The 25,487-nt window shown below is 45.9% G+C and overlaps 1 protein-coding gene across 2 annotated transcripts in view; it reads right to left on the reverse strand.

The window, feature by feature from the left end:
• The window catches only part of LOC121544709 (A-kinase anchor protein 6), a 207,344-nt gene that overhangs the window by 100,817 nt on the left and 81,040 nt on the right, over positions 1-25,487 (reverse strand). For both annotated transcript variants that reach the window (XM_041854787.1, XM_041854786.1), the window contains exons 6-7: positions 18,012-18,108; positions 15,717-15,892 (exon numbers count right to left, since the gene is read on the reverse strand). In XM_041854787.1, coding sequence (XP_041710721.1) covers positions 15,717-15,892; positions 18,012-18,108 — 273 coding nt within the window. The remainder of the gene's footprint in view (positions 1-15,716; positions 15,893-18,011; positions 18,109-25,487) is intronic.

A 25,487-nucleotide genomic window follows, 5' to 3' on the forward strand; every position in this document is an offset into this window, starting at 1 on the left:
GTAGTGTCTCAGTAACATTTCCCTATATTAATAAAACAGTATAATAGTTGATGCTTCTCTGATGCCTATCCTTCCCACTGAATCCTTGTTAAATATTCATTGACAATTATTCCACACTGACTGAAGGGTAAGTGCTGAGTCCTGAGAGAGGAGGGATGGAGGAGAGGAGGGATGGAGGAGAGGAGGGATGGAGGAATGGAGGGAGGAAGAAGAAATAAAGATCTATGCAGTTATTAACACAAACTTCTTCTTCAGGAGGAGCCTTAGGATTGTGTCCCAAATGGCACCCTATTCCTTATGTAGTGCACTACCTTTGACCAGGGCCCATAGGGTGCCATTTTGGACACACTCTTAGCCAATGGCCCCAAGACACACTGCAGCCTGCTCCTTTACGCCCATCCCACAGTCCAACCACGTTTAGTTTAACCATTTCATGTTTGATTACAACAAAACATGAAAGAAAACAAATACAGAAAAGGGTTTTGTCCTTTCTGGATTCCATTAGAATGACAATCGGGAAACAACTCTTACAATTCTAACTATTGAATCCTGCAAGATACTGTTCTTAATTATACAACTACCTTTTTTGCCAAAGCGGAGATTCATTGCAGATTTTTTTTTTGGGGCCCGCGCTACAGACGTCTATATCGGTCGGATAATACTTGTAAAGGCCCAGTGCAATACCTATGTGGAGAAAAATTTTTGGTAAAAAAAAAAAAATAAAAAAATTATATACAGTGGGGAGAACAAGTATTTGATACACTGCCGATTTTCCTACTTACAAACCATGTAGAGGTCTGTAATTTCACATTGTATGATTTTTAAGTAATTAATTTGCATTTTATTGCATGACATAAGTATTTGATACATCAGAAAAGCAGAACTTAATATTTGGTACAGAAACCTTTGTTTGCAATTACAGAGATCATACGTTTCCTGTAGGTCTTGACCAGGTTTGCACACACTGCAGCAGGGATTTTGGCCCACTCCTCCATACAGACCTTCTCCAGATCCTTCAGGTTTCGGGGCTGTCGCTGGGCAATACAGACTTTCAGCTCCCTCCAAAGATTTTCTATTGGGTTCAGGTCTGGAGACTGGCTAGGTCACTCCAGGACCTTGAGATGCTTCTTACGGAGCCACTCCTTAGTTGCCCTGGCTGTGTGTTTTGGGTCGTTGTCATGCTGGACACCCAGCCACGCCCCATCTTCAATGCTCTTACTGAGGGAAGGAGGTTGTTGGCCAAGATCTCGCGATACATGGCCCCATCCATCCTCCCCTCAATACGGTGCAGTCGTCCTGTCCCCTTTGCAGAAAAGCATCCCCAAAGAATGATGTTTCCACCTCCATGCTTCATGGTTGGGATGGTGTTCTTGGGGTTGTACTCATCCTTCTTCTTCCTCCAAACACGGCGAGTGGAGTTTAGACCAAAAAGCTCAATTTTTGTCTCATCAGACCACATGACCTTCTCCCATTCCTCCTCTGGATCATCCAGATGGTCATTGGCTAACTTCAGACGGGCCTGGACATGCGCTGGCTTGAGCAGGGGGACCTTGCGTGCGCTGCAGGATTTTAATCCATGACGGTTTAGTGTGTTACTAATGGTTTTCTTTGAGACTGTGGTCCCAGCTCTCTTCAGGTCATTAACCAGGTCCTGCCGTGTAGTTCTGGGCTGATCCCTCACCTTCCTCACGATCATTGATGCCCCACAAGGTGAGATCTTGCATGGAGCCCCAGACCGAGGGTGATTGACCGTCATCTTGAACTTCTTCCATTTTCTAATAATTGCGCCAACAGTTGTTGCCTTTTCACCAAGCTGCTTGCCTATTGTCCTGTAGCCCATCCCAGCCTTGTGCAGGTCTACAATTTTATCCTTGATGTCCTTACACAGCTCTCTGGTCTTGGCCATTGTGGAGAGGTTGGAGTCTGTTTGATTGAGTGTGTGGACAGGTGTCTTTTATACAGGTAACAAGTTCAAACAGGTGCAGTTAATACAGGTAATGAGTGGAGAACAGGAGGGCTTCTTAAAGAAAAACTAACAGGTCTGTGAGAGCCGGAATTCTTACTGGTTGGTAGGTGATCAAATACTTATGTCATGCAATAAAATGCAAATGAATTACTTAAAAATCATACAATGTGATTTTCTAGATTTTTGTTTTAGATTCCGTCTCTCACAGTTGAAGTGTACTGTTACGGATACAGGTATCCTGTGTCTTTTTGTGTTTTTCCTCTCCTTCTGCCCTAATCACAGGTGTCCTATATGTTCCTGATTGGTGGTCGTTGGGGTGTCTGCTGATTGCTGAGGTGGACCAATCAGTGGACATTCCTCTGCATTGCACCACCTGTTTCTGGTTTTTCAATCACACATCCCATTGTTTAAAAGCCGGTCAGTTGTGTTTGTTGTTAGAGACTATTTTCAGTATGTGAGTATGGATACTGTGGTGTCCTGTGTTTTGTGTACTCACTCATTTGCTGGTTACTCTGTTTGGTAACTTTTGTGTGTTTCTGGGAAAAGGGGAATTTAAGCAAGTTGCCCTTGGGCGTACATTACCCGTAGGAAGAAAACTGTCTAAAAACACTAGTTAGACCTGAGCGGACCACCCACTGTATTTTTGTATGATTAGCAGTAGCTTAGCGGTTCTTGAGGCAGGCAAGATCAGTTTAGGTTTTTTTACACTATTGTTTCATTTCTTGGGTCCTGCTCAGCCCTTTTTCCCAAACCTTTACCGTGTGTTCAAAAATTAACCTTTTATGATTGACGGTAGTCTATGGTTGTCGTGTAGTTTTTGTTCTCACTGTTTCATGTCACGATTCTAATTTGCATGAATTATGTTACGGGTCTCTTGTCCATCCACCCTAGACGTTTAAAGCCACGGGGTTCGTAACATGTACCTATGATAGAAATGACAGACCTCTACATGCTTTGAAAGTAGGAAAACCTGCAAAATCGGTAGTGTATCAAATACTTGTTCTCCCCACTGTAGATGTTTTTATTATTGTGATTTTTCAGGGGGTGCTGCAGCACCCTGAGCACCCCTACTTCATGTGGCTGTGCTTATGCTCTCTCTCTCTCCCTCTCCACCAGAGAACTGGCAGGGCTTTATTGAACATATAGAAATCCCTGTCTGTGAATAATATTGTTACTGCTGGATTACAGTTGGATAACAGTCATCTAAATTAGGAGGGGCACAAACTATACTGTAAGCCTAGCCCAAACTCCATCTGTGTCTCTGTCGACTGTATTGTGTAGAAGAGTAAACACTGTTTATATCCGTAATAAACCCCCTTCTTGGAATCTAGATAGCAACTCATAGAGATGAGTTTAAACAGTTTTGAATAATTATTTCTCAGAACATTCTCATTGAAGCACTTCTTTTGCCATTGTACAAAGACAGCAACCACAGATTGTGCAAATAACGGTTTCTTAAAACCAGTTGACATCGCACTGGGTATCCTATTAACTAAGTTACCATGTATTGTTGTAGTACTCAGGTGATACATTATAAAGCAAACATTTTTCTCTAAAGCCGAGGCTGCATGGGCTCCTCACTTCAAGCAATATCAAGAGCCTAACCATCATACTGTGTTCACATATCCCCATCCATGTCTATCAGATTGGACCTTATTGTACTTAGTTTGATAGAATTCATTAGGCATTAGCAGCCCTGAAACCGCAACAACCAAAGGGAATCCAACTAATAGACTCCAATAGAGCTCTGTATTTTCACAACACAAAAAAACCTCACACTGATTCGAATAATTACAGCCTAAAGTGCCTCCTCCATGCTTTTATTTGCAAGCAACTTGGGTAATCTTTGATCCGATTGCCAAGTGTCGAAGGCAGAATACAAATGAAAAAAAAAAAAAAAAAAGGTTTTTGATTTTCTAACGGACTTCAGCGGCACACGCAATAACATAGCTAGGGGATAAGAGATTGAATAATTATAATTAAGTCACACAGGAGCACTTGGTCGGTAATTTTCTGCGTCTGAAATGGCACCCTATTCCCTATATAGTGCACTACTTTTAACCAGTAGTGCACTACTGTATATAGGGAATAGGGTGCCATTTCAGACGCAGGCATACAGTGTGCACTGTGGAGCGAGGTTCGGATTGTGGCTTCATTCACATTTAGAAGCAGAATGAATAGGATATTTTTTTTATTTCTAAGAAATTGTACTAGACTAGACTACCAAGTTAATTTCTGAAATAGACAACTAGGCTACACAGGTAGAAAGGGGGTGAAGGGGATGGTAGGGACTAGTATATGCTTATTCACTATCTCAATATCAACCCATGGAGACAGCGCTGCTACAGTAGCATTGACTACAACACAATGTCCTCCTACAAACATTTCACCTAGCCTACTCTTTTAAGTAAATCCCACAGATCCATTTCAACAACCACACAACTTCTGACCACAGCCACACAACTTCTGACCACAGCCACACATTGTATTATTATTTGTCAGAGAAGCTCTACCGTATATTCATTTCTATTGTCCTAGTAATTAAATATTTGAAAATGTCTAGCAAAAAATAGAACCATTAACTTTTTTTTATCTTAGAAAATGCATTTCAATTGTCAGATCGCCCTTAGGCAAAAGCTACTTAAACAGGTATGTCATTTTAACTCACTTTATAAATTGCATTTAGAGCCTTTGCATTCTAATAGTGCCAGAGAGAACTATTTCTAATTTAAAAAGACAAACACTTTATAGAGAGATAAATTGATGTTATTTAAGGGTCTTAAGAGTTTGATATAGCTGTATTTCTGTATTTTGAAAGTTATATATCTTGAAAACTTGATTGCTGACATGCAAAACATCTTGGGACTATATCAACAATTCACTAATGAAACAAATACCAAAAGATAGATTAGTTAAACTCCACCCAAAAACTAAGGTGAAGGTTAAAGGAATTCCCTACAGGAGAGGAGACTAATTATTTGAATCCTTAGTATAGATTGTATCTCTAAGTAATATATACTCAATGGAGAAACACAATTGTTGGTTTAAACAAGTCAAAAAATGATTGTGTGAATGCTCAACTATAAGGGGCATAAAACAGCAGTTTACTTACACTTGTTCCAGTGTGCATATCTAGATTTACTTAAGACATCAACTATCATATAATTTATACTCAAAACACCATATCTTCACATTTCATGAGTTAACTTTTTGAACTCACCAAGGCACTATAATCTATAACATAAAGTAAAAATAGTAATACCTAATGGAAAAGCTACTGCATCACCTAACACAAAGTCAGTCGTGAAGCAAGGTAAACCCTGGACATCTACCCACAATCTCGGCTTATCAACATGGGGCTGATGGGAGCTAAGGCAGCAGTCTGTCCAGGCTGAAAAGTTTCCCCTGACATGTCCCTGTCCTGTTTTTAAGTGCCACTCCACTTCCTTTCATTACATGTTCACCATGCAGAAATAACCTGGGGTCAGTTATAACCGTGCTGTACTTTGATATACCTAAGACCCACTCCATTTGCAGCATAGTGGTGTGGCATATCGCTGGTGTGGCATATCGCTGGTGTGGCATATCGCTGGTGTGGCATATCGCTGGTGTGGCATATCGCTGGTGTGGCATATCGCTGGTGTGGCATATCGCTGGTGTGGCATATCGCTGGTGTGGCATATCGCTGGTGTGGCATAGCTCTTGTTAACATACTGTATGCCCAGTGAACAGAATGATTGACGATGATGGCAACGGTGGGCCTCACCCCCTCCGGTCTCTCTACCTCTCCCCTGTCTCCCCCCTTTTCTTGCCCGTCCTCCTCTCAGCCTGCTCCTCCCTCCCCCTCCTCCTCCTCACTGCGCTGCAGTCAGCCAGGCCGGCTGGGTGAAATGGGGGCCCCGGGGCAGACAAGCTGTCTGGGAGCAGCAGCAGATAAGGCCCCACTGCTTTTACATACATACACACACAGGTAGCCAGGCCAGCATTAGTATATGCCACTGACACCTGGCAGGGCTCAGATGACCTGAATAATCCCACTCTGAGGACCTAGATATTGTATCACTGGGGGCGATGGAGGAAGCGGTAGGTAGGATACCCAACACCTACTCCGATGAAGCTATAATGTGATGTGGTGGAGGCATGGTAATGGTAATGTCGCCCAAATATCCCCAGAGTGCAGGGTGTCGTTTGGTCACTGACTTGGGGCTGTTTCGTCAAGCTGGTTAACTGGATTTGTGTCCCCCGTGCCCAAACGAACATGGTCTAATCTGAAGGGATCACTTGGAGAATGATGGGGTTATTGAGAGGAAGGGTCCACCCACCCCTGCTTCCAGAGAGATATGGTGCGTTCCAACTTTGGGCACAGACTGACAGACATACGGACTGACGGACGGACTGACGGACCGACACAAGATCTAAAGCATGCTACTTTTGACAAATAACACACATCACCAAAGTTTCCATAGATGCCAACGATGTTAGCTAACAATTATGCTGCACTTTCACAAATTTCTTTCCATGTTGAAACTGTTCAAATTGCAGAATATTTTGTCTCAGAGAATCACCAGCTAGCTTATCAACATGAGTAGGAATGACAACCGCAAATGGAGAGAGAGTTGATGATGGGGCTGTGGCTGTGCTGTACCATGTATAGTGTGAACATTGGAGCATAATGAGGATGTGAAAGGAGAATCACGGATGATGAGAGCGAGGGACATTAAAATACTTTCTCCTAGACCTAGACTATGTGTGTGTGTGTGCTTGCGCGTGTGTGTGTGTATACACGTTTGTGCGTGAGTCCATGCATGCATGTTTGTTTGTGTGGTCAACACCTGTCCGTTGTGCCATCCACAGAGGCTGTGAGTGAGAGAGTCAGAGGCACAGAGACAGAGCCTACTGCTGCAATCCCTGTGATATGACAGACAGACAGCATCCTGCTAGCTAAGCTCCTGAATATTACACTGTTATGTTCTGCTGGCCCAAACCACAAGGGCTCAGGGAGAGACGCATCACACACCACCGCCACCAGAGTAGAGCTGCATCCCAAATGGCACCCTATTCCCTATATAGGGCACTACCCATAGGGCTCTGGTCAAAAGTAGTGCCCTAAATATGGAATAGGGTGCCATTTGGGACATTGCCTAGATGACTAAGAACATACAGTGCATTCGGTAAGTATTCAGACCCGTTGACTTTTTCCACATTCTTTTTTTTACGTTACAGCCTTCAAAAATTGATTAAATTGTTTTTTTCCCCCCTCATCAATCTACACACAATACCCCATAATGACAAAGCAAAAACAGGTTTTTATACATTTTTGTCAATTTATTTACATAGGTATTCAGACCCTTTGCTATGAGACTCGAAATTGAGCTCAGGTGCATTCTGTTTCCATTGATCATCCTCAAGATGTTTCTACAACTTGATTGGAGTCCACCTTTGATAAATTAAAATGATTGGACATGATTTGGAAAGACACACACCTGTTTAGATAAGGTCCCACAGTTGACAGTGCATGTCCTAGCAAAAACCAAGCCATGTCAAAGGAATTGTCCGTAGAGCTCCGAGACAGGATTGTGTCGAGGCACAGATGTGGGGAAGGGTACCAAAAAATGTCTGCAGCATTGAAGGTCCCCAAGAACACAGTGGCCTCCATCATTCTTAAATGGAAGAAGATGGGGAACTACTAAGACTTTTCCTAGAGCTGGCCGCCCGGCCAAACGGAGTAATCGGGGGAGAAGGGCCTTGGTCAGGGAGGTGACCAAGAACCCGATGGTCACTCTGACAGAGCTCCAGAGTTCCTCTGTGGAGATGGGAGAACCAGACGGACAGACAGCCAGCTTGGAGTTTGCCAAAAGGCACCTAAAGCATGGTGGTGGCAACATCATGCTGTGGGGATGTTCTTCAGCGGCAGGGCCTGGGAGACTAGTCAGGATCGAGAGAAAAATGAACGGAGCGCTCTGGACCTCAGACTGGGGGCGAAGGTTCACCTTCCAACAGGACAACGACCCTAAGCACACAGCCAAGACGACGCAGGAGTGGCTTCAGCACAAGTCTCTGAATGTCCTTGAGTGGCCCATTCAGAGCCCGGACTTGAACCGATCGAACATCTCTGGAGAGACCTGAAAATCGCTGTGCAGCGACGCTCCCCATCCAACCTGACAGAGCTTGAGAGGATCTGCAGAGAAGAATGGAAGAAACTCCCCAAATACAGGCGTGCCAAGCTTGTAGTGTCATACCCAAGAAGACTTGAAGCTATAATCGCTGCCAAAGGTGCTTCAACAAAGTACTGAGTAAAGGGTCTGAATACTTATGTAAATGTAATATCCGTTTTTAATATTTTATACATTTTAAAAAATTTATAAAAACCAGTTTTTGCTTTGTCATTATGGGGTATTGTGTGTAGATTGATGAGAAAAAAATACAATTTAATCAATTTTAGAATAAGGCTGTAACGTAACAAAATGTGGAAAGATTGAAGGGGTCTGAATACTTTCCGAATGCTCTGGGTCATTCCACCAATTTGGTGCCTTTTGAGAAGTATAACTTGGTCCCAAAAATACTTTTAATTTCACCTAATTTTAACATTCTGTCATGAAGAGCACATGTTCATCTTTATAAAAAACTGGTTTAAAGGGATACTTCGGGATGTTGGCAATGATGCCCTTTATCTACTTTCCCAGAGTCAGATGAACTTGTGGATACCATTCTAATCGTAAAGGACTGGGGAGTTTTTCATGATAAAAAAATTAACGGTATCGAGCTAAGCACAGGCAAAATCCTAGAGGAAAACCTGGTTCAGTCTGTGTCACGCCCTGGCTCTGGGGACTCTTTAATGTTGAGCCAGGGTGTTAGTTCCTATGTTTAGTTGTTCCTTGTTTTCTGTCTAGATCGTTTAGATCTATGTTGGCCAGGGTGGTTCCCGATCAGAGGCAGCTGTTGCTCGTTGTCTCTGATTGGGAACCATACTTAGGCAGCCTGTTTTGCACAGTTGATTGTGGGATCTTGTTCTGTATAGGCTTGTGTTGGTGAACCTTGAGACTTCACGTATCGTTTTTTTGTTTTGTTATTGTGTAAAGTACACATTAAAAGATGTACGCCTATCACGCTGCGCCTTGGTCTGCCTCTTACAATGATCGTGACAGAAGATCCCACCAAAATAGGACCAAGCAGCGTGTGCAGGAGCAAACGCCGGGTATGGAACAGGAGGTTACTCTGGTAGATGTCCTCCTCGGTTGGGGGAGAATCACAGAGGAGGAGGCCGTCCGCTACCGGAGGGCGATGAGGGAGGATGCCCAGGCAGGAGAGGAGAAGCGGCGCCAACCGGGTCGTCGGCGGACCGGCGAGAGGCAACCCCAAGTAATTTTTTTGGGGGGGCACACGGCATGGACGACGGGGTTGCTGGAGGCAGCTACAGGGCGAGTTTGCGGACTAGGAGAGGAGGCCACCAGGTTACGGGGGCCATTGGTCATGAGGGGGAAGGAGAGTGTAGAGGCACGGCGAGAGGTACTGGGGTGTGTTACCAGTCCGGTCCGGCCCGTTCCTGATCCCCGCACAAGGCCAGTGGTGTGTGTTCCCAGTACGGTCCGGCCTGTTCCTGTCCCTCGCACCAAGCCTGTGGTGCACGTCGCCAGCCCAGTCCGGCCTGTTCCTGCTCCCCGCACCAAGCCTGTGGTGCGCGTCGCCAGCCCGGTCTGGCCCGTTCCTGCTCCCCACACCAAGCCAGTGGTGCGCGTTGCCAGCCCGGTCCGGCCTGTTCCTGCTCCCCGCACCAAGCCAGTGGTGCGCGTCGCCAGCCCGGTCCGGCCTGTTCCTGCTCCCCGCACCAAGCCAGTGGTGCGCGTCGCCAACCCGGTCCGGCCTGTTCCTGCTCCCCGCACCAAGCCAGTGGTGCGCGTCGTCAGCCCGGTCCGGCCCGTTCCTGCTCCCCGCACCAAGGCTGTGGTGCGCGTCGCCAGCCCGGTCCGGCCTGTTCCTGCTCCCCACACCAAGCCTGTGGTGCGCGTCGCCAGCCCGGCCCGGCCCGTGCCTGCTCCCCGCACCAAGCCAGTGGTGCGCGTCGTCAGCCCGGTCCGGCCCGTTCCTGCTCCCCGCACCAAGCCTGTGGTGCGCGTCGCCAGCCCGGTCCGGCCTGTTCCTGCTCCCCGCACCAAGCCAGTGGTGCGCGTCGCCAGCCCGGTTCGGCCTGTACCTGCTCCCCGCACCAAGCCAGTGGAGCGCGTCGTCAGCCCGGTCCGGCCCGTTCCTGCTCCCCGCACCAAGCCAGTGGTGCGCGTCGTCAGCCCGGTCCGGCCCATTCCCGCACCAAGCCAGTGGTGCGTGTCGTCAGTCCGGCACGGTCCGTGCCTGTTCCACCTGTGCCTGGTCCGGCACCGGTCAGCTGCTCCACGCCGGAGCCAGAGCAATCCGCTCCACCGGTGTTCAGTCCAGCTCCGGCCAGCAGGGCCAGACCACGAGGGCGAGAGAGAGAGTGGTGGTCACGCCCGGAGCCGGATCCGCCTCCGAGGCGGAATGCCCACCCGGCCCCTCCCCTGTGGTGTTTGGTTGGCCGCGCCTTTGGGGGGGTACTGTCACGCCCTGGCTCTGGGGACTCTTTAATGTTGCGCCAGGGTGTTAGTTCCTATGTTTAGTTGTTCCTTGTTTTCTGTCTAGATCGTTTAGATCTATGTTGGCCAGGGTGGTTCCCGATCAGAGGCAGCTGTTGCTCGTTGTCTCTGATTGGGAACCATACTTAGGCAGCCTGTTTTGCACAGTTGATTGTGGGATCTTGTTCTGTATAGGTTTGTGTTGGTGAACCTTGAGACTTCACGTATCGTTTTGTTGTTTTGTTATTGTGTAAAGTACTCATTAAAAGATGTACGCCTATCACGCTGCGCCTTGGTCTGCCTCTTACAACGATCGTGACAGTCTGCTTTCAGCAGGACAATAACCTAAAACACAAGGCCAGAAATCGACACTGGAGTTGCTTACCAAGAAGACAGTGAATGTTCCTGAGTGGCCAAGTTACAGTTTTGACTTAAATCCACTTGAAAATGTCAAGGGCTGAAAATGGTTGTGGAAGAATTTTGAAAAGACTAATGGGCAAATGTTGCACAATCCAGTTGTGGAAAGCTCTTAGAGACTTACCCAGAAAGACAACCAGATGTAATCGCTTCTACAAAGTATTGACTCAGGGGTGTGAATACTTATGTAAATAAGATACTGTATTTCTGTATTACATGTTCAATACATTTGCAAAAAAATCAAAAAACATGTTTTCACTTTGTCATTATAGGGTATTATATGTAGATGGGTGAGGGAAAAAAATCAATTTAATCAATTTTGAATTCAGGCTGTAACACAACAAAATGTGGAATAAGTGAATACTTTCTGAAGTCACTGTATTAAGTGCCAAATAAAGTAACAGGGTTGACTGTAACAGGGTTGACGATTTCTTCTTAAATCAGCCATAAATCCCCTTATGACATGAGAAATGGAAGCTTGTTGTGTGCAACAGTGAGTGGCAATAGAATGCAAGCTTCACAAAAAAAATATCAAGCCTGTCTGTCTGTGGGTAACAGGGTGGACGTGTTAACACTTGACCCACTCAGTTTTCCACCACAAAACACCAGAAAAAGTTCCAAAAGAGTAGAACCAGTTCACTTGCTTTTACACTATGATTTGACTATTAGAGGTTCAATGTTTCCTTTGGAAAAAAATATTTTAAAAGGAATAGTTTCACCATATTAAAACGAGAGTTCAGTTCACGTAACAGGGTTGACCTTAAAATGAGGGAAATTAATCCCTTATCACATGAAATAAATAATAATCTTCAGAAATGACTTTGTCAATGCAGCAACATACAGTTGAAGTCGGAAGTTTACATACACTTAGGTCATTAAAACTTGTTTTTCAACCACACCACACATTTCTTGTTAACAAACTATAGTTTTGGCAAGTTGGTTAGGACATCTACTTTGTGCATGACACAAGTACATTTCCAATAATTGTTTACAGACATATTATTTCACTTATAATTCACTGTATCACAATTTCAGTGGGTCAGAAGTTTACATACACTAAGTTGACTGTGCCTTTAAACAGCTTGGAAAATTCCAGAAAATGATGTCATGGCTTTAGAAGCTTCTGATAGACTAATTTACATCATTTGAGTCAATTGGAGGTGTACCAGTGGATGTATTTCAACGCCTACCTTCAAACTCAGTGCCTCTTTGCTTGACATCATGGGAAAATCAAAATAAATCAGCCAAGACCTCAGAAAACAAATTGTAGACCTCCACAAGTCTGGTTCATCCTTGGGAGCAATTTCCAAACGCCTGAAGGTACCACATTCATCTGTACAAACAATAGTACGCAAGTATAAACACCATGGGACCACGCAGCCATTATACCGCTCAGGAAGGAGATGCGTTCTATCTCCTAGAGATTAACGTACTTTAGTGCGAAAAGTACAAATCAATCCCAGAACAACAGCAGGACCTTGTGAAGATGCTGGAGGAAACAGGTACAAAAGTATCTATATCCACAGTAAAACGAGTCCTATATCGACATAACCTGAAAGGCCGCTCAGCCAGGAAGAAGCCACTGCTCCAAAACCGCCATAAAAAAGCCAGACTACGGTTTGCAACTGCACATGGGGACAAAGATCGTACTTTTTGGAGAAATGTCCTCTGGTCTGATGAAACAGAAATAGAACTGTTTGGCCATAATGACCATCGTTATGTTTGGAGGAAAAAGGGGAAGGCTTGCAAGCCGAAGAACACCATCCCAACCGTGAAGCACGGGGGTGGCAGCATCATGCTGTGGGGGTGCTTTGCTGCAGGAGGGACTGGTGCACGTCACAAAATAGATGGCATCATGAGGAAGGAAAATTATGTGGATATATTGAAGCAACATCTCAAGACATCAGTCAGGAAGTTAAAGCTTGGTCGCAAATGGGTCTTCCAAATGGACAATGACCCCAAGCATACTTCCAAAGTTGTGGCAAAATGGCTTAAGGACAACAAAGTCAAGGTATTGGAGTGGCCATCACAAAGCCCTGACCTCAATCCTATAGAAAATGTGTGGGCAGAACTGAAAAAGCGTGTGCGAGCAAGGAGGCCTACAAACCTGACTCAGTTACACCAGCTCTGTCAGGAGGAATGGGCCACAATTCACCCAACTTATTGTGGGAAGCTTGTGGAAGGCTACCTGAAACGTTTGACCCAAGTTAAACAATTTAAAGGCAATGCTACCAAATACTAATTGAGTGTATGTAAACTTCTGACCCACTGGGAATGTGATGAAAGAAATAAAAGCTTAAATAAATCATTCTCTCTACTATTATTCTGACATTTCACATTCTTAAAATAAAGTGGTGATCCTAACTGACCTAAAAAAGGGCATTTTTACTAGGATTAAATGTCAGGAATTGTGAAAAACTGAGTTTAAATGTATTTGGCTAAGGTGTATATAACTTCAACTGTAAATAGGGCTTTACAATGATGGTGAAACTTGGAGAAATGTTGGGATTAAGTGGGTAAAAATATTTATAAAAGTGACACAAGTTGATGGAGGGACACTTTAGCAAGCCTTTTTTCATATAAAAAAAATCAGATGTATTGAATTCTCCATGTGGTCTATATTAAAGGCCATTTCATTTAATATAACAGGCTTTTAAAATTCAATATTGGTGCATAATTTCTACTTAAAATATCAAAGGAATGCAAAAGGCACTCTTTTCGTGGAAAGACCCCATTATTTGCCAGGGGATTTTGAGAAGCATCTTGTTATTGGGACTGAAGCGTTGTGAGTGTTGAAGCTCCGAGCTGTTTATCATTACATGTGCCTCTCTCTCTCTCTCTCGCTGATTTTCCCCAACAATGTAATTAGAGGGGAATAAGACAGGGTTCCCTCAGGATTACCATTTGACCATTATCCAGCCATGTTCAAAACTTTATGGTCCCATGGAAAATGATTCAGATTCGGGAACATCAACACGGAGAGACAACGGTAGGAGAATATGCACTCCGCAATAACAACAAACCGTTATGGGCGCCAGGAGAGACACACCTTGCTTTATACACACCTTAAATGGGGGCAACGTTAGTGTCTGGTGACGTTGCATTGCTCTTACGTCTGTCATTTTTACACGGGCACAAATTAATGACATCAAAGAGCACCTGTTGTTTTTAGAAACATTAGGAATTAATGGGACACTGGAAAGAAATATCGTCGTTGTTCTAAACCATAACTAGGTTGATATTTTTTTTCTCAATGAATTTCCAACATATAAAAGCTTAAGTATATGGGCTATATTAAGTACACAAGCTCACCATTATTACAAGCTAACATCTCTGCAGCACACACAAATTAGAAGAACATTAAAATAACCTTGGGAGAACCTCCTACGTTCATAACTCCTGATGGATGAACAACAAACACAACCTGGACCAGACCTGTGACTTATCATCCCACCGTTCTGATGACATCACCCCCCTGTCATCCATCCCTCAGATCAGAAGATGACACCTCTCATCTTGCCCCCGTCAACATCATCCTATCAAATGTACCCAACCCCGTGCCCCCTCGTCAGAGAGTCAGGATGGGTGGAAACACACAGTGCTGAGAGGAGATTTGTGGCTCCTTCCCTGACCCCCATCACCATGGCCACCCTCTAATTAGGCAATGCATCTGATCGTCATTAACAGCTATGGAATAATGAATCACTGGCTCGTCTCTGTGTTAATTTGCTGCAACCAAGCAGCTAATGGATGTCAGAGCTGACTGATCACACTGATTGTGGTGATTTCTAATTGCAACAAAACAATTTAAAAGCAGCAGGATTATTTATGTTGTCGCCTACGACGTGAAAAGAGGGATGCGAGGAGATGAAATGAAAGGAGAGGAGAGGAGAGGAAATGAAAGGAGAGGAAAAGAAAAGGAAAAGGGATTGTGTTTGTAATTTGGTTCAGATGAAACAGATGAGATTATGGTCAGAAGAAGGAAGAGCGAGGAGCGACGCTGTGAAGATTGTGCCTCCACATTGCACGGACCCCTGGGAAATCCAGCCGAGCTGTGCTGATGCTCTGACATGGCTGCTCATATCCTTCTGATGCACAAACACAAATACATTTGTCTCTCTCTGCCTGCATGGGTCTCTCTGGGTAAGTGGAAAGGATGCCTCCATCCACCAAAGTCAGATCTGAGCGTAAATTACCAAATCACAGTTGGCAATTAAACAATGAGCAATCGTAACCTAGAATGACAACGCCGGTAATTACACATTAAATGCAAGGAACATAGTGGGTTTCACACATTTTGAGCTACAAATAATTGTGTGTGATTTTTATGTCTATTGTTCCTGTGAGTGTGTGTGCTTGTACATGTGCGTTTGTTGCATTTTGTCTTCTCAAATGATTCATGCAGCCACCACCACCATTGCTTTAGAGTTTATTTATGAAATATGTAATATTCACATCATGTACATCTACTTGTGTCCACCCCCAGTAACTTCTAACTGGGAAGCTTTACTTTAGCTGCTTCTTATGCTAATAGCACCAACCCCTTCCCATTTCCCCCTTCTGTTTGTTTATTTTGCTGAGCGAGCACTGGATTGCCCCGGGCGAGAGGGAGAGGAGAACAGAGGGAGAGGAGCGAAGAGGGAGAGCGGGTGGACTTCAGTCAGTGGCAGGAGGACAGGCACGCGGGCCAGGCGGGCGGTGGGATATGGGGGATATGAGGAAATGGAGTCTGTGTGGCTACAGTTTACCTTTGGGCTGGCCAGCGGTCCCGTGGTCTCTGCCTCCTGAGAGGCCTCAGTCTCAGTGGCCAGGATGTGGGCTTTGATGGCGTCCAGAGTCTGCAGCATCCAGCTGTGCTGGCGGCGGATCTGCCTCTGGAGCTGCTGCCACTGGTGTACGACCATCTGGAGCATGTCCCTCAGGCCTGGACAGATAGACAATAGAGAGAGAAAGTCTCTGGTTTAGCCACTACCTATAAACTTCCTTCCATTCTGACACACCCACCCTCCTAAAATCCTTCATTCACTGATGTACTGATATTTATCATTTTATTATGCTAAACTCTTTTATCCTTGATCATTATCATCATCATCATCATCATCATCATCATCATTATTATTATTATTATTATTATTATTATTATTTACCTTGTTGATTAGTCTTTAAAGGGTGAGTGAGGTCTTTATTTGATATGATCAGGAATTATTCAGTGGTCCACCTTGCTCTCTCTACCCTGAACACAGATGCCTATGTGATCTGCCATACAGTATGTGAACTAATGTACAATATATGAACACACCAATATGTGTACCACATGTGATGAGTAGCTGGTTTAGAGTTAAACCCCTCCCACAACACACTGCATCCACCTGCAGAACCACCACGGTGTTACTCCAGCCCTGTCTGTCTCTCAACCAGCAGGACTCTGTCCCAGCAGCCATCATTCACCCAAATCCTGTTTGAACAAACTCCAGCCCTGTCTGTCTCTCAACCAGCAGCCATCATTCACCCAAATCCTGTTTGTTCAAAGTAATCAAATCAAGATGAATGAGCCAGGGCAGAATGTGACCCTGTAATGCACACACACACACACACACACACACACACACACACACACACACACACACACACACACACACACACACACACACACACACACACACACACACACACACACACACACACACACACACACACACACACACACACACACACACACACACACACACACACACACTCACTGTACTATCTATCTAGTGACTGGCTGCTCAACAATGTCACACACCGCTCATACCTGTAGAATTATCATGAGTGATCTGCAGAGTTGCTAGGAAACCAGGTATTAGTGTCTGCAGCGAAGGAAGTAAGGGGAGAGATTTGCTGTCTGGTTGACTGGCTGGCTAGATGCTTTAGGTGAATAATCGGCCCAGCAGAGGGGAGGAAACATCTGGAAGATGGCCTCTAACTCAGGCCCTGCTGTTCCTAATTTCACCTATCTTCAAAAACACAGCGCCTCCCTCCCTCACTCGATCCCTCTCTTTTTATATCCCTGGCCGTGACCCCACTCTCCGAGGGTGTCTCAGGGAGTTAGAATATGAAAAAAATAAACATTTACAATTCACACGTGTATAATACAAACTTGTACATGTGTGAAGTAGGACAGATATAAACTGCCACCAAATTATTATTATTATTATAATATACACAGCGCCTCCTTCGCTTTTTCTCTCTCCTACTGTGGTCCTCTGTAGCTCAGCTGGTAGAGCACAGCGCTTGTAACGCTAAGGTAGTGGGTTCGATCCCCGCGACCACCCATACACAAAAATGTATGCACGCATGACTGTAAGTCGCTTTGGATAAAAGCGTCTGCTAAATGGCATATTATATTATTATTACTCGCTCGCTCGCTTCAAATACACAGCGCCTCGCTCCCTCTCCTCTTTCCACCTCTCTCCCTCTCCTCTTTCCACCTCTCTCCCTCTCCTCTTTCCACCTCTCTCCCTCTCCTCTTTCCACCTCTCTCCCTCTCCTCTTTCCACCTCTCTCCCTCTCCTCTTTCCACCTCTCTCCCTCTCCTCTTTCCACCTCGCTCCCTCTCCTCTTTCCACCTCTATCCCTCTCCTCTTTCCACCTCTCTCCCTCTCCTCTTTCCACCTCTTCCTCTCCTCTTTCCACCTCTCTCCCTCTCATCTTTCCACCTCTATCCCTCTCCTATTTCCACCTCTCTCCCTCTCCTCTTTCCACCTCTTCCTCTCCTCTTTCCACCTCTCTCCCTCTCCTCTTTCCACCTCTCTGGCTCTCCTCTCTATCTTTTCTCGACCCAGTCACAAGCACCAACCTCTCCCAGCCTGTCCGAACTCACTCACTCACTCAATCCACTGCAGATAGAATGCCATTGGTAATGTATGTTGAAAAAGCTGTTTCTTTACCCCCTTCCCCTTGCTTGAGAAGCGGTTACTTTAAGATGTATACATTCTGAAGGTCAGTATGTTAATATAAACATTAATAATAAATGAGAGGGTTGCGAGCAGTGAGAGCCGTACCTGATTTGTGGGAGATGATGACTTCCAGCAGCTGCCTGCCTTCCTCCAGTACATAGTCTTTCAGGGAGCAGTGACTGTCCACGTTCAGCTTGAAACTCTGCAACAAAGACACAACCAGACAACATATTAACACAGTCTTTCAGGGAGCTTCAGGGAGCAGTGACTTTCCACGTTCAACTTGAAGCTCTGTAGAACCAGACACAATATAACACACACGATGACACCTCACAACAGTCACCTTGCTACATGCTCTCTCTCTCTCACTCTCTCTCACATTCTCTCATTCTCTCTCTCTCTCTCTCTCTCTCTCTCTCTCTCTCTCTCTCTCACACACACACAGTTCTCTATGTTTTTGAACATCACAACAAAAATAAAAACATTCATATGATACTAACACTATTTCACACACTAATACACAAAGCACACAAGTCCCAGTCCCCACATCATACAGACACCTTGACGCAACCTCCAAGCATCCTTCATAATTCATCAACCTGTGCTATACTCTACTTATTACATTGCATCATATCACTCTCCACTTCCCTCTACAGTATCTTTACCATCTATCCTGACATATTGGGACAGAAAATATCTGTATTTGTAAAAAACTATCCAACATACAGAACACACAGAAATACAACATTGGCTACTGAGTTTTTTTATTTAAAGGGATGATTCACATTCCCTTTAAAAATATATATATATACTAGAACCCCAGAGTCCCCCCTACTCTCTTCTTCTCCCAATTAAGTACACAGTCCTGCTCTCTGTCATTCCCCCTCTCCCTCTAGAATCCCCCAGTCCCCCTCCATCCTCCTCTCCCAACAGACCATCCCTCCATCCTCCTCTCCCAACAGACCATCCCTCCATCCTCCTCTCCCAACAGACCATCCCGCCATCCTCCTCTCCCAACAGACCATCCCTCCATCCTCCTCTCCCAACAGACCATCCCTCCATCCTCCTCTCCCAACAGACCATCCCTCCATCCTCCTCTCCCAACAGACCATCCCTCCATCCTCCTCTCCCAACAGACCATCCCTCCATCCTCCTCTCCCAACAGACCATCCCTCCATCCTCCTCTCCCAACAGACCATCCCTCCATCCTCCTCTCCCAACAGACCATCCCTCCATCCTCCTCTCCCAACAGACCATCCCTCCATCCTCCTCTCCCAACAGACCATCCCTCCATCCTCCTCTCCCAACAGACCATCCCTCCATCCTCCTCTCTCAACAGACCATCCCTCCATCCTCCTCTCCCAACAGACCATCCCTCCATCCCTTAAAGGGATATATCATCCACCCAGCCCCTAACTCTCCAATATGTGTGGAATATTCCCCCAAGCCCCCCTATTACTATGATGTCTCTATTCCACTATTGTTATTCTCTTGAAAACATTCATTTCTCTATCTCCCGTCTTTCTGTGGGTGTAGAGCCAAGTGCTGTCGTGGTGCTAAGTATATATATATATACACAGAGAGAGAGAGAGAGAGAGAGAGAGAGAGAGAGAGAGAGAGAGAGAGAGAGAGAGAGAGAGAGAGAGAGAGAGAGAGAGAGAGAGAGAGAGAGAGAGAGAGAGAGAGAGAGAGAGAGAGAGAGAGAGAGAGAGAGAGAGAGAGAGAGAGAGAGAGAGAGAGAGAGAGAGAGAGAGAGAGAGAGAGAGAGAACATTATGCTGGGACCTGGAGCAGGAGGAGGAGGAGGAGGAGGAGGAGGGGGAGGGGGAGGGGGATGGGGCTGTGCTTTTGAAGATGTTATGGGTGGTTGGGGGGTAGAGGGAGGAGTGGGGGTGAATAAAGAAGGGGGTGAATAAAGAAGGGGGCCGAGGGGTCCCAGGGGAGTGATGCAGTGAGGTGCCTGGAGTCATCTTCGCCTTAAGATTCTCATATCCTCAGATCTTGGGCCGACATGTTGCTGGCGATTAGGGCCCGGTCTGATCTGACCAGCGTGCTGAAGGTGTGCCGCGCCAACACAGCATTGGCTAAATGCTTCTGACAGCCTGCCGCCGAGAGAGCGGGTAGAGGAGCACTGAACGAGGCCCGGCTCTACTTCACTGGGCGGAATGGATGATGGGGAACGGGACACCTAGCTCACTAAGTAACTAAAAGATGCCCTCGTTGACTCGCTCTAATGCTGATCCAGGAACAGCAGAGCAGCCAAAATGGAGTTGCTCACACTCATAGCAAGGCTCTGTCCAAAATGGTACCCTATTTCCTATTTAGCGTGCCCTATACTTTTGGTAGCAGTGCACTATATAGGGAATAGGGTTCCATATCGAACGCACCCCAAAACATCACTTTCTGATCCATATCCACATTCATGTTATAGCTGATTTTTTACAACGACATATGTGACTAGATACAGTGCCTTGCAAAAGTATTCAACCCCTTGGCATTTTCCCTATTAATTAATTTAAATTAATTTAAATACATTTTTATTTGGATTTCATGTAATGGACATACACAACATAGTCCAAATTGGTGAAGTGAAATGAAAAAAATAACTTGTTTCAAAATATTCAAAAAAATTAATCATAGAAAAGTGGTGCGTGCATATGTATTCACCCCCTTTGCTATGAAGCCTCTAAATTAGATCTGGTGCAACCAATTACCTTCAGAAGTCACATAATTAGTTAAATAAAGTCCACCTGTGTGCAATCTAAGTGTCACATGATCTGTCACATGATCTCAGTATATATACACCTGTTCTGAAAGGCCCCAGAGTCTGCAACACCACTAAGCAAGGGGCACCACCTTGCAAGCGGCACCATGAAGACCAAGGAGCTCTCCAAACAGGTCAGGGACAGAGTTGTGGAGAAGTACAGATCAGGGTTGGGTTATAAAAAAATATCAGAAACTTTGAACATCCCAGGGAGCACCATTAAATCCATTATTAAAAAATTGAAAGAATATGGCACCACAACAAACCTGCCAAGAGAGGTCCGCCCACCAAAACTCACAGACCAGGCAAGGAGGGCATTAATCAGAGAGGCAACAAAGAGACCAAATATAACCCTGAAGGAGCTGCAAAGCTCCACAGCAGAGATTGGAGTATCTGTCCATAGGACCACAGAGCTGGGCTTTACGGAAGAGTGGCCAGAAAAAAAGCCATCGCTTAAAGAAAAAAATAAGCAAACATGTGGGAGATTCCCCAAACATATGGAAGAAGGTACTCTGGTCAGATGAGACTAAAATTGAGCTTTTTGGTCATCAAGGAAAACGCTATGTCTGGCGCAAACCCAACACCTCTCATCACCCCGAGAACACAGTTCTCACTCCCGAGTGGCGCAGTGGTCTAAGGCACTGCATCGCAGTGCTAGCTGTGCTACTAGAGATCCTGGTTTGAATCCAGGCTCTGTCGTAGCCGGCCGCGACCGAGAGACCCATGGGGCGGCGCACAATTGGCCCAGCGTCGTCTAGGGTAGGGGAGAGAATGGCCGGCAGGGATGTAGCTCAGTTGGTAGAGCATGGCGTTTGCAACGCCAGGGTTGTGGGTTTGATTCCCACGGGGGGCCAGTATGAAAAAAATTATGTATGCACTCACTAACTGTAAGTCGCTCTGGATAAGAGCGTCTGCTAAATGACTAAAATGTAAATGTAACACCATCATGCTGTGGGGAAGTTATTCATTGGCAGGGACTGGGAAACTGGTCAGAATTCAAGGAATGATGGATGGTGCTAAATACAGGGAAATTCTTGAGGGAAACCTGTTTCAGTCTTCCAGAGATTTGAGACTGGGACGGAGGTTCCCCTTCCAGCAGGACAATGACCCTAAGCATACTGCTAAAGCAACACTTGAGTGGTTTAAGGGGAAACATTTAAATGTATTGGAATGGCCTAGTCAAAGCCCAGACCTTAATCCAATTGAGAATCTGTGGTATGACTTAAAGATTGCTGTACACCAGCGGAACCCATCCAACTTGAAGGAGCTGTAGCAGTTTTGCCTGGAAGAATGGGCAAAAATCCCAGTGGCTAGATGTGCCAAACTTATAGAGACATACCCTAAGAGACTTGCAGCTGTAATTGCTGCAAAAGGTGTCTCTACAAAGTATTGACTTTGGGGGGGGTGAATAGTTACGCTCAAGTTTTCAGTTTTTTTGTCTTATAAATATTTTGCATCTTCAAAGTGGTAGGCATGTTGTGTAAATCAAATGATACAAACCCCCAAAAAATCCATTTTAATTCCAGGTTGTAAGGCAACAAAATAGGAAAAATGCCAAGGGGGTTGAATACTTTCGCAAGCCAGTGTAAGTGAATTACTGTACAATGTACCATACTCAGATTTGAGTGCTATGCTGCTATCTTTAAATTAGACAGAGAAAATTCAGTAAACTTGATGCCACCAGCGATGACGGGATAGGGGCCTGTGACAGATGATCACCTGGAAGTATTAGTCAACGATGCCACGGTAAAATGATGTTGGATTTATGATCCCCCAGATAGACAGGGGATTGATAGCCTCACTGTTCTGTGATAGCTTAGAACAAGTCAACACTAATACATTATAACTGGATATCTGGGTTGTTCCATGAAAAGTGTGTCAGATTTGATATTTTAAGTAGAAATTGTGCACCAATATTGAATTTTAAAAGCCTGTTATTTTAAATGAAATGCCCTTTAATATTGATTATTAATATGAATAAAGACTTGCTAAAGTGCAAAGATTCAACATATTTTTTGGTACTTTTTAACACTTTTTCTCCCCAGTCTCATGATATCCAATTGGTAGTTACAGTCTTGTCCTATCACTGCGACTTCCGTACGGACTCGGAAGAGGCGAAGGTCGAGAGCCATGCATCCTCCAAAACACGACCCCCCCACTGCTTCTTGACACACTGTTCGCTTAACCCGGAAGCCAGCCGCACCAATGTGTCGGAGGAAACACTGTATAGCTGGCGACCGAAGTCAGCAGGCATTTGCCCGGCCTGCCACAAGGAGTCGCTAGAGCGCGATGGGACAAGGCCGGCCAAACCCTCCCATAAAATTAACATTTTAGTCATTTAGCAGACACTCTTATCAAAGCGACTTACAGTTAGTAATACCGGACGACGCTGGGCCAATGGTGCGCCGCATTATGGGTCTCCTGGTCACGGCCAGCTGAGACACAGCCTGGGATCGAACCCAGGTCTGTAGTGACGCCTCTAGTACTGCGATGCAGTGCCTTAGAGCGCTGCGCCACTCGGGAGGCCTCCAAACATTTAGCATTTTGACATGTCCCTCCGTGTACCCTCTGTGACTTCTAGGAAGATTTTAACCCACTTAAACCCAAAATGTCTACAATTTTTCAACATAATTTTAAAGCCCTAGTTATTTTGTTGCTTTGACAAAGTCATTTCTGAAGATTATTATTTATTTCATGTGATTAGTGATCCATTTATGTCTGTCCCTCATTTTAAGGTCAACCCTGTTACGTGAACTGAACTCTTGTTTTAATATGGTAAAACTATTCCTTAAAAAAAAAAACATTCAAAAGAAACATTGACCATTTTATAGTCAAATCATAGTGTAAAAGCAAGTGATCTGGTTCTACAGTTTTTGGTGAAATAACACATCAACCCTGTTACCTATTTTGTTTGTGAAGCTTGCATTTAATTACCACTCCCTGTTTTACATAAAAAGCTTCCATTCCCCTGGTCCTTGTATAATTATGAAGAGACATTTAAACCAAAACATCCCCACAAGCTTTACTTCATGATATGTATTACTCTGACTTTTCCTCTATCAGCTGCATGCATGACCTTGAATTAGCTCTAGAACTGTTTTAATCTATTTGTATCACTCTGGCAGACAAACACGCACCGTTTAAAGACCAAAGAGTAAAAAATAGAACACATCCTTGGTTCTCTATAGAACTTTCAGATCTTGTTATGATGAGAAATCAGGCCTGGGCCAAGGCTAGAAAAACAGAATCTGTTGCTGATGGCAGCTTTTCAGGCAATTGAGAAATAGATGCACCTCCTCAATTAAGTGTCACGCTCGTCTAAGGAGGAGGACCAATGCGCAGCGTCGAAGGTGAACATATTTATTATATCAATGATCACACGATCAAAACAACAGACGATAACGTGATGTCTATGGTTTAACACAAACCAAATAAGAACAAGAAACCACAAATAATGCATGCCTAACGGCTACCTAAGTATGACTCCCAATCAGAGACAACGAGCTACAGCCGTCTCTGATTGGGAGCCACCCTGGCCAACATAGAATTACAACAACTAGAACATAAACAAAAGAAAACTCACACCCTGGCTCAACATACTAGAGTCCCCAGAGCCAGGGCGTGACAGTACCCCCCCCTAAAGGCGCGGACTCCGACCGCGCCAACCAAATACAACAGGGGAGGGACCGGGTGGGCACTCCGCCTCGGCGGCGGATCCGGCTCCGGACATGACCCCCACTCCTTCTCTAACCCCCCAAAGTACCCCTGGTCCGGTCTCGCCCTGCTGACCAGAGCTGAACTGAACACTGGTGGAGCGGATTGCTCTAGCTCCGGCGTGACGCAGCACCTGACCGGTGCCGGACCCGCCACCGGTGGAACAGGCACGGGCCGTGCCGGACTGACGACGCACACCACTGGCTTGGTGTGGGGAGCAGGAGCGGACCGAGCCGGGCTGACGAAACGCACCACTGACTTGGTGCGGGGAGCAGGAGCGGGCCGGACCGGGCTGACGAAGCGCACCACTGACTTGGTGCGGGGAGCTTGGATGAGCCGGACTGGGCTGGCGACGCGCACCACAGACTTGGTGTGGAGAGCAGGAACGGGCCGGACAGGGCTGACGAAACGCACCACAGACTTGGTGCGGGGAGCAGGAATGGGCCGGACTGGGCTGGCGACGCGCACCACAGACTTGGTGCGGAGAGCAGGAACGGGCCGGACAGGGCTGATGAAACGCACCACTGACTTGGTGCGGGGAGCAGGAATGGGCCGGGCCGAGCTGGCGATGCGCACCGTAGACTTGGTGCGAGTGGCAGGAACAGGCCGGACCGTACTGGGAACAAACACCACTGGCCCTACGTGGGGATCAGGAACAGGCCGGACCGGACTGGCAACACACGCCAGTACCTCTCGCCGTGCCTCTACATCTTCCACCCCCTCTTCGACCAGTGGCCCCTGTAACCTGGCGGCCTCCTCTGGCAACCCGCTGGGCCGCTCTATCGCGGCCTCCTGCTGGTCCGACGTCGTGAGCCCCCCCCTAAAATTTTTCTGGGAGTCTCTCTTCCCCGTGGGCCAGGCCTCGATAATTCTCGCCCAACTCTCGCTCTTCTGCTTCCAATCTCCGCCATTCAGCTCCTCATTCGGCTTGACCCAGTCGAAGCTCTTCCTCCACTGTTGCCAAGTCCACCCACTCTGCTCCTCACTAGGCTGCTTGGTCCAGTTCTGGTGGTTTCTTCTGTCACGCTCGTCTAAGGAGGAGGACCAATGCGCAGCGTCGAAGGTGAACATATTTATTATATCAATGATCACACGATCAAAACA

This window comes from Coregonus clupeaformis, chromosome 29 (genome assembly GCF_020615455.1).
Source record: "Coregonus clupeaformis isolate EN_2021a chromosome 29, ASM2061545v1, whole genome shotgun sequence".
Lineage (NCBI taxonomy): Eukaryota > Metazoa > Chordata > Actinopteri > Salmoniformes > Salmonidae > Coregonus > Coregonus clupeaformis.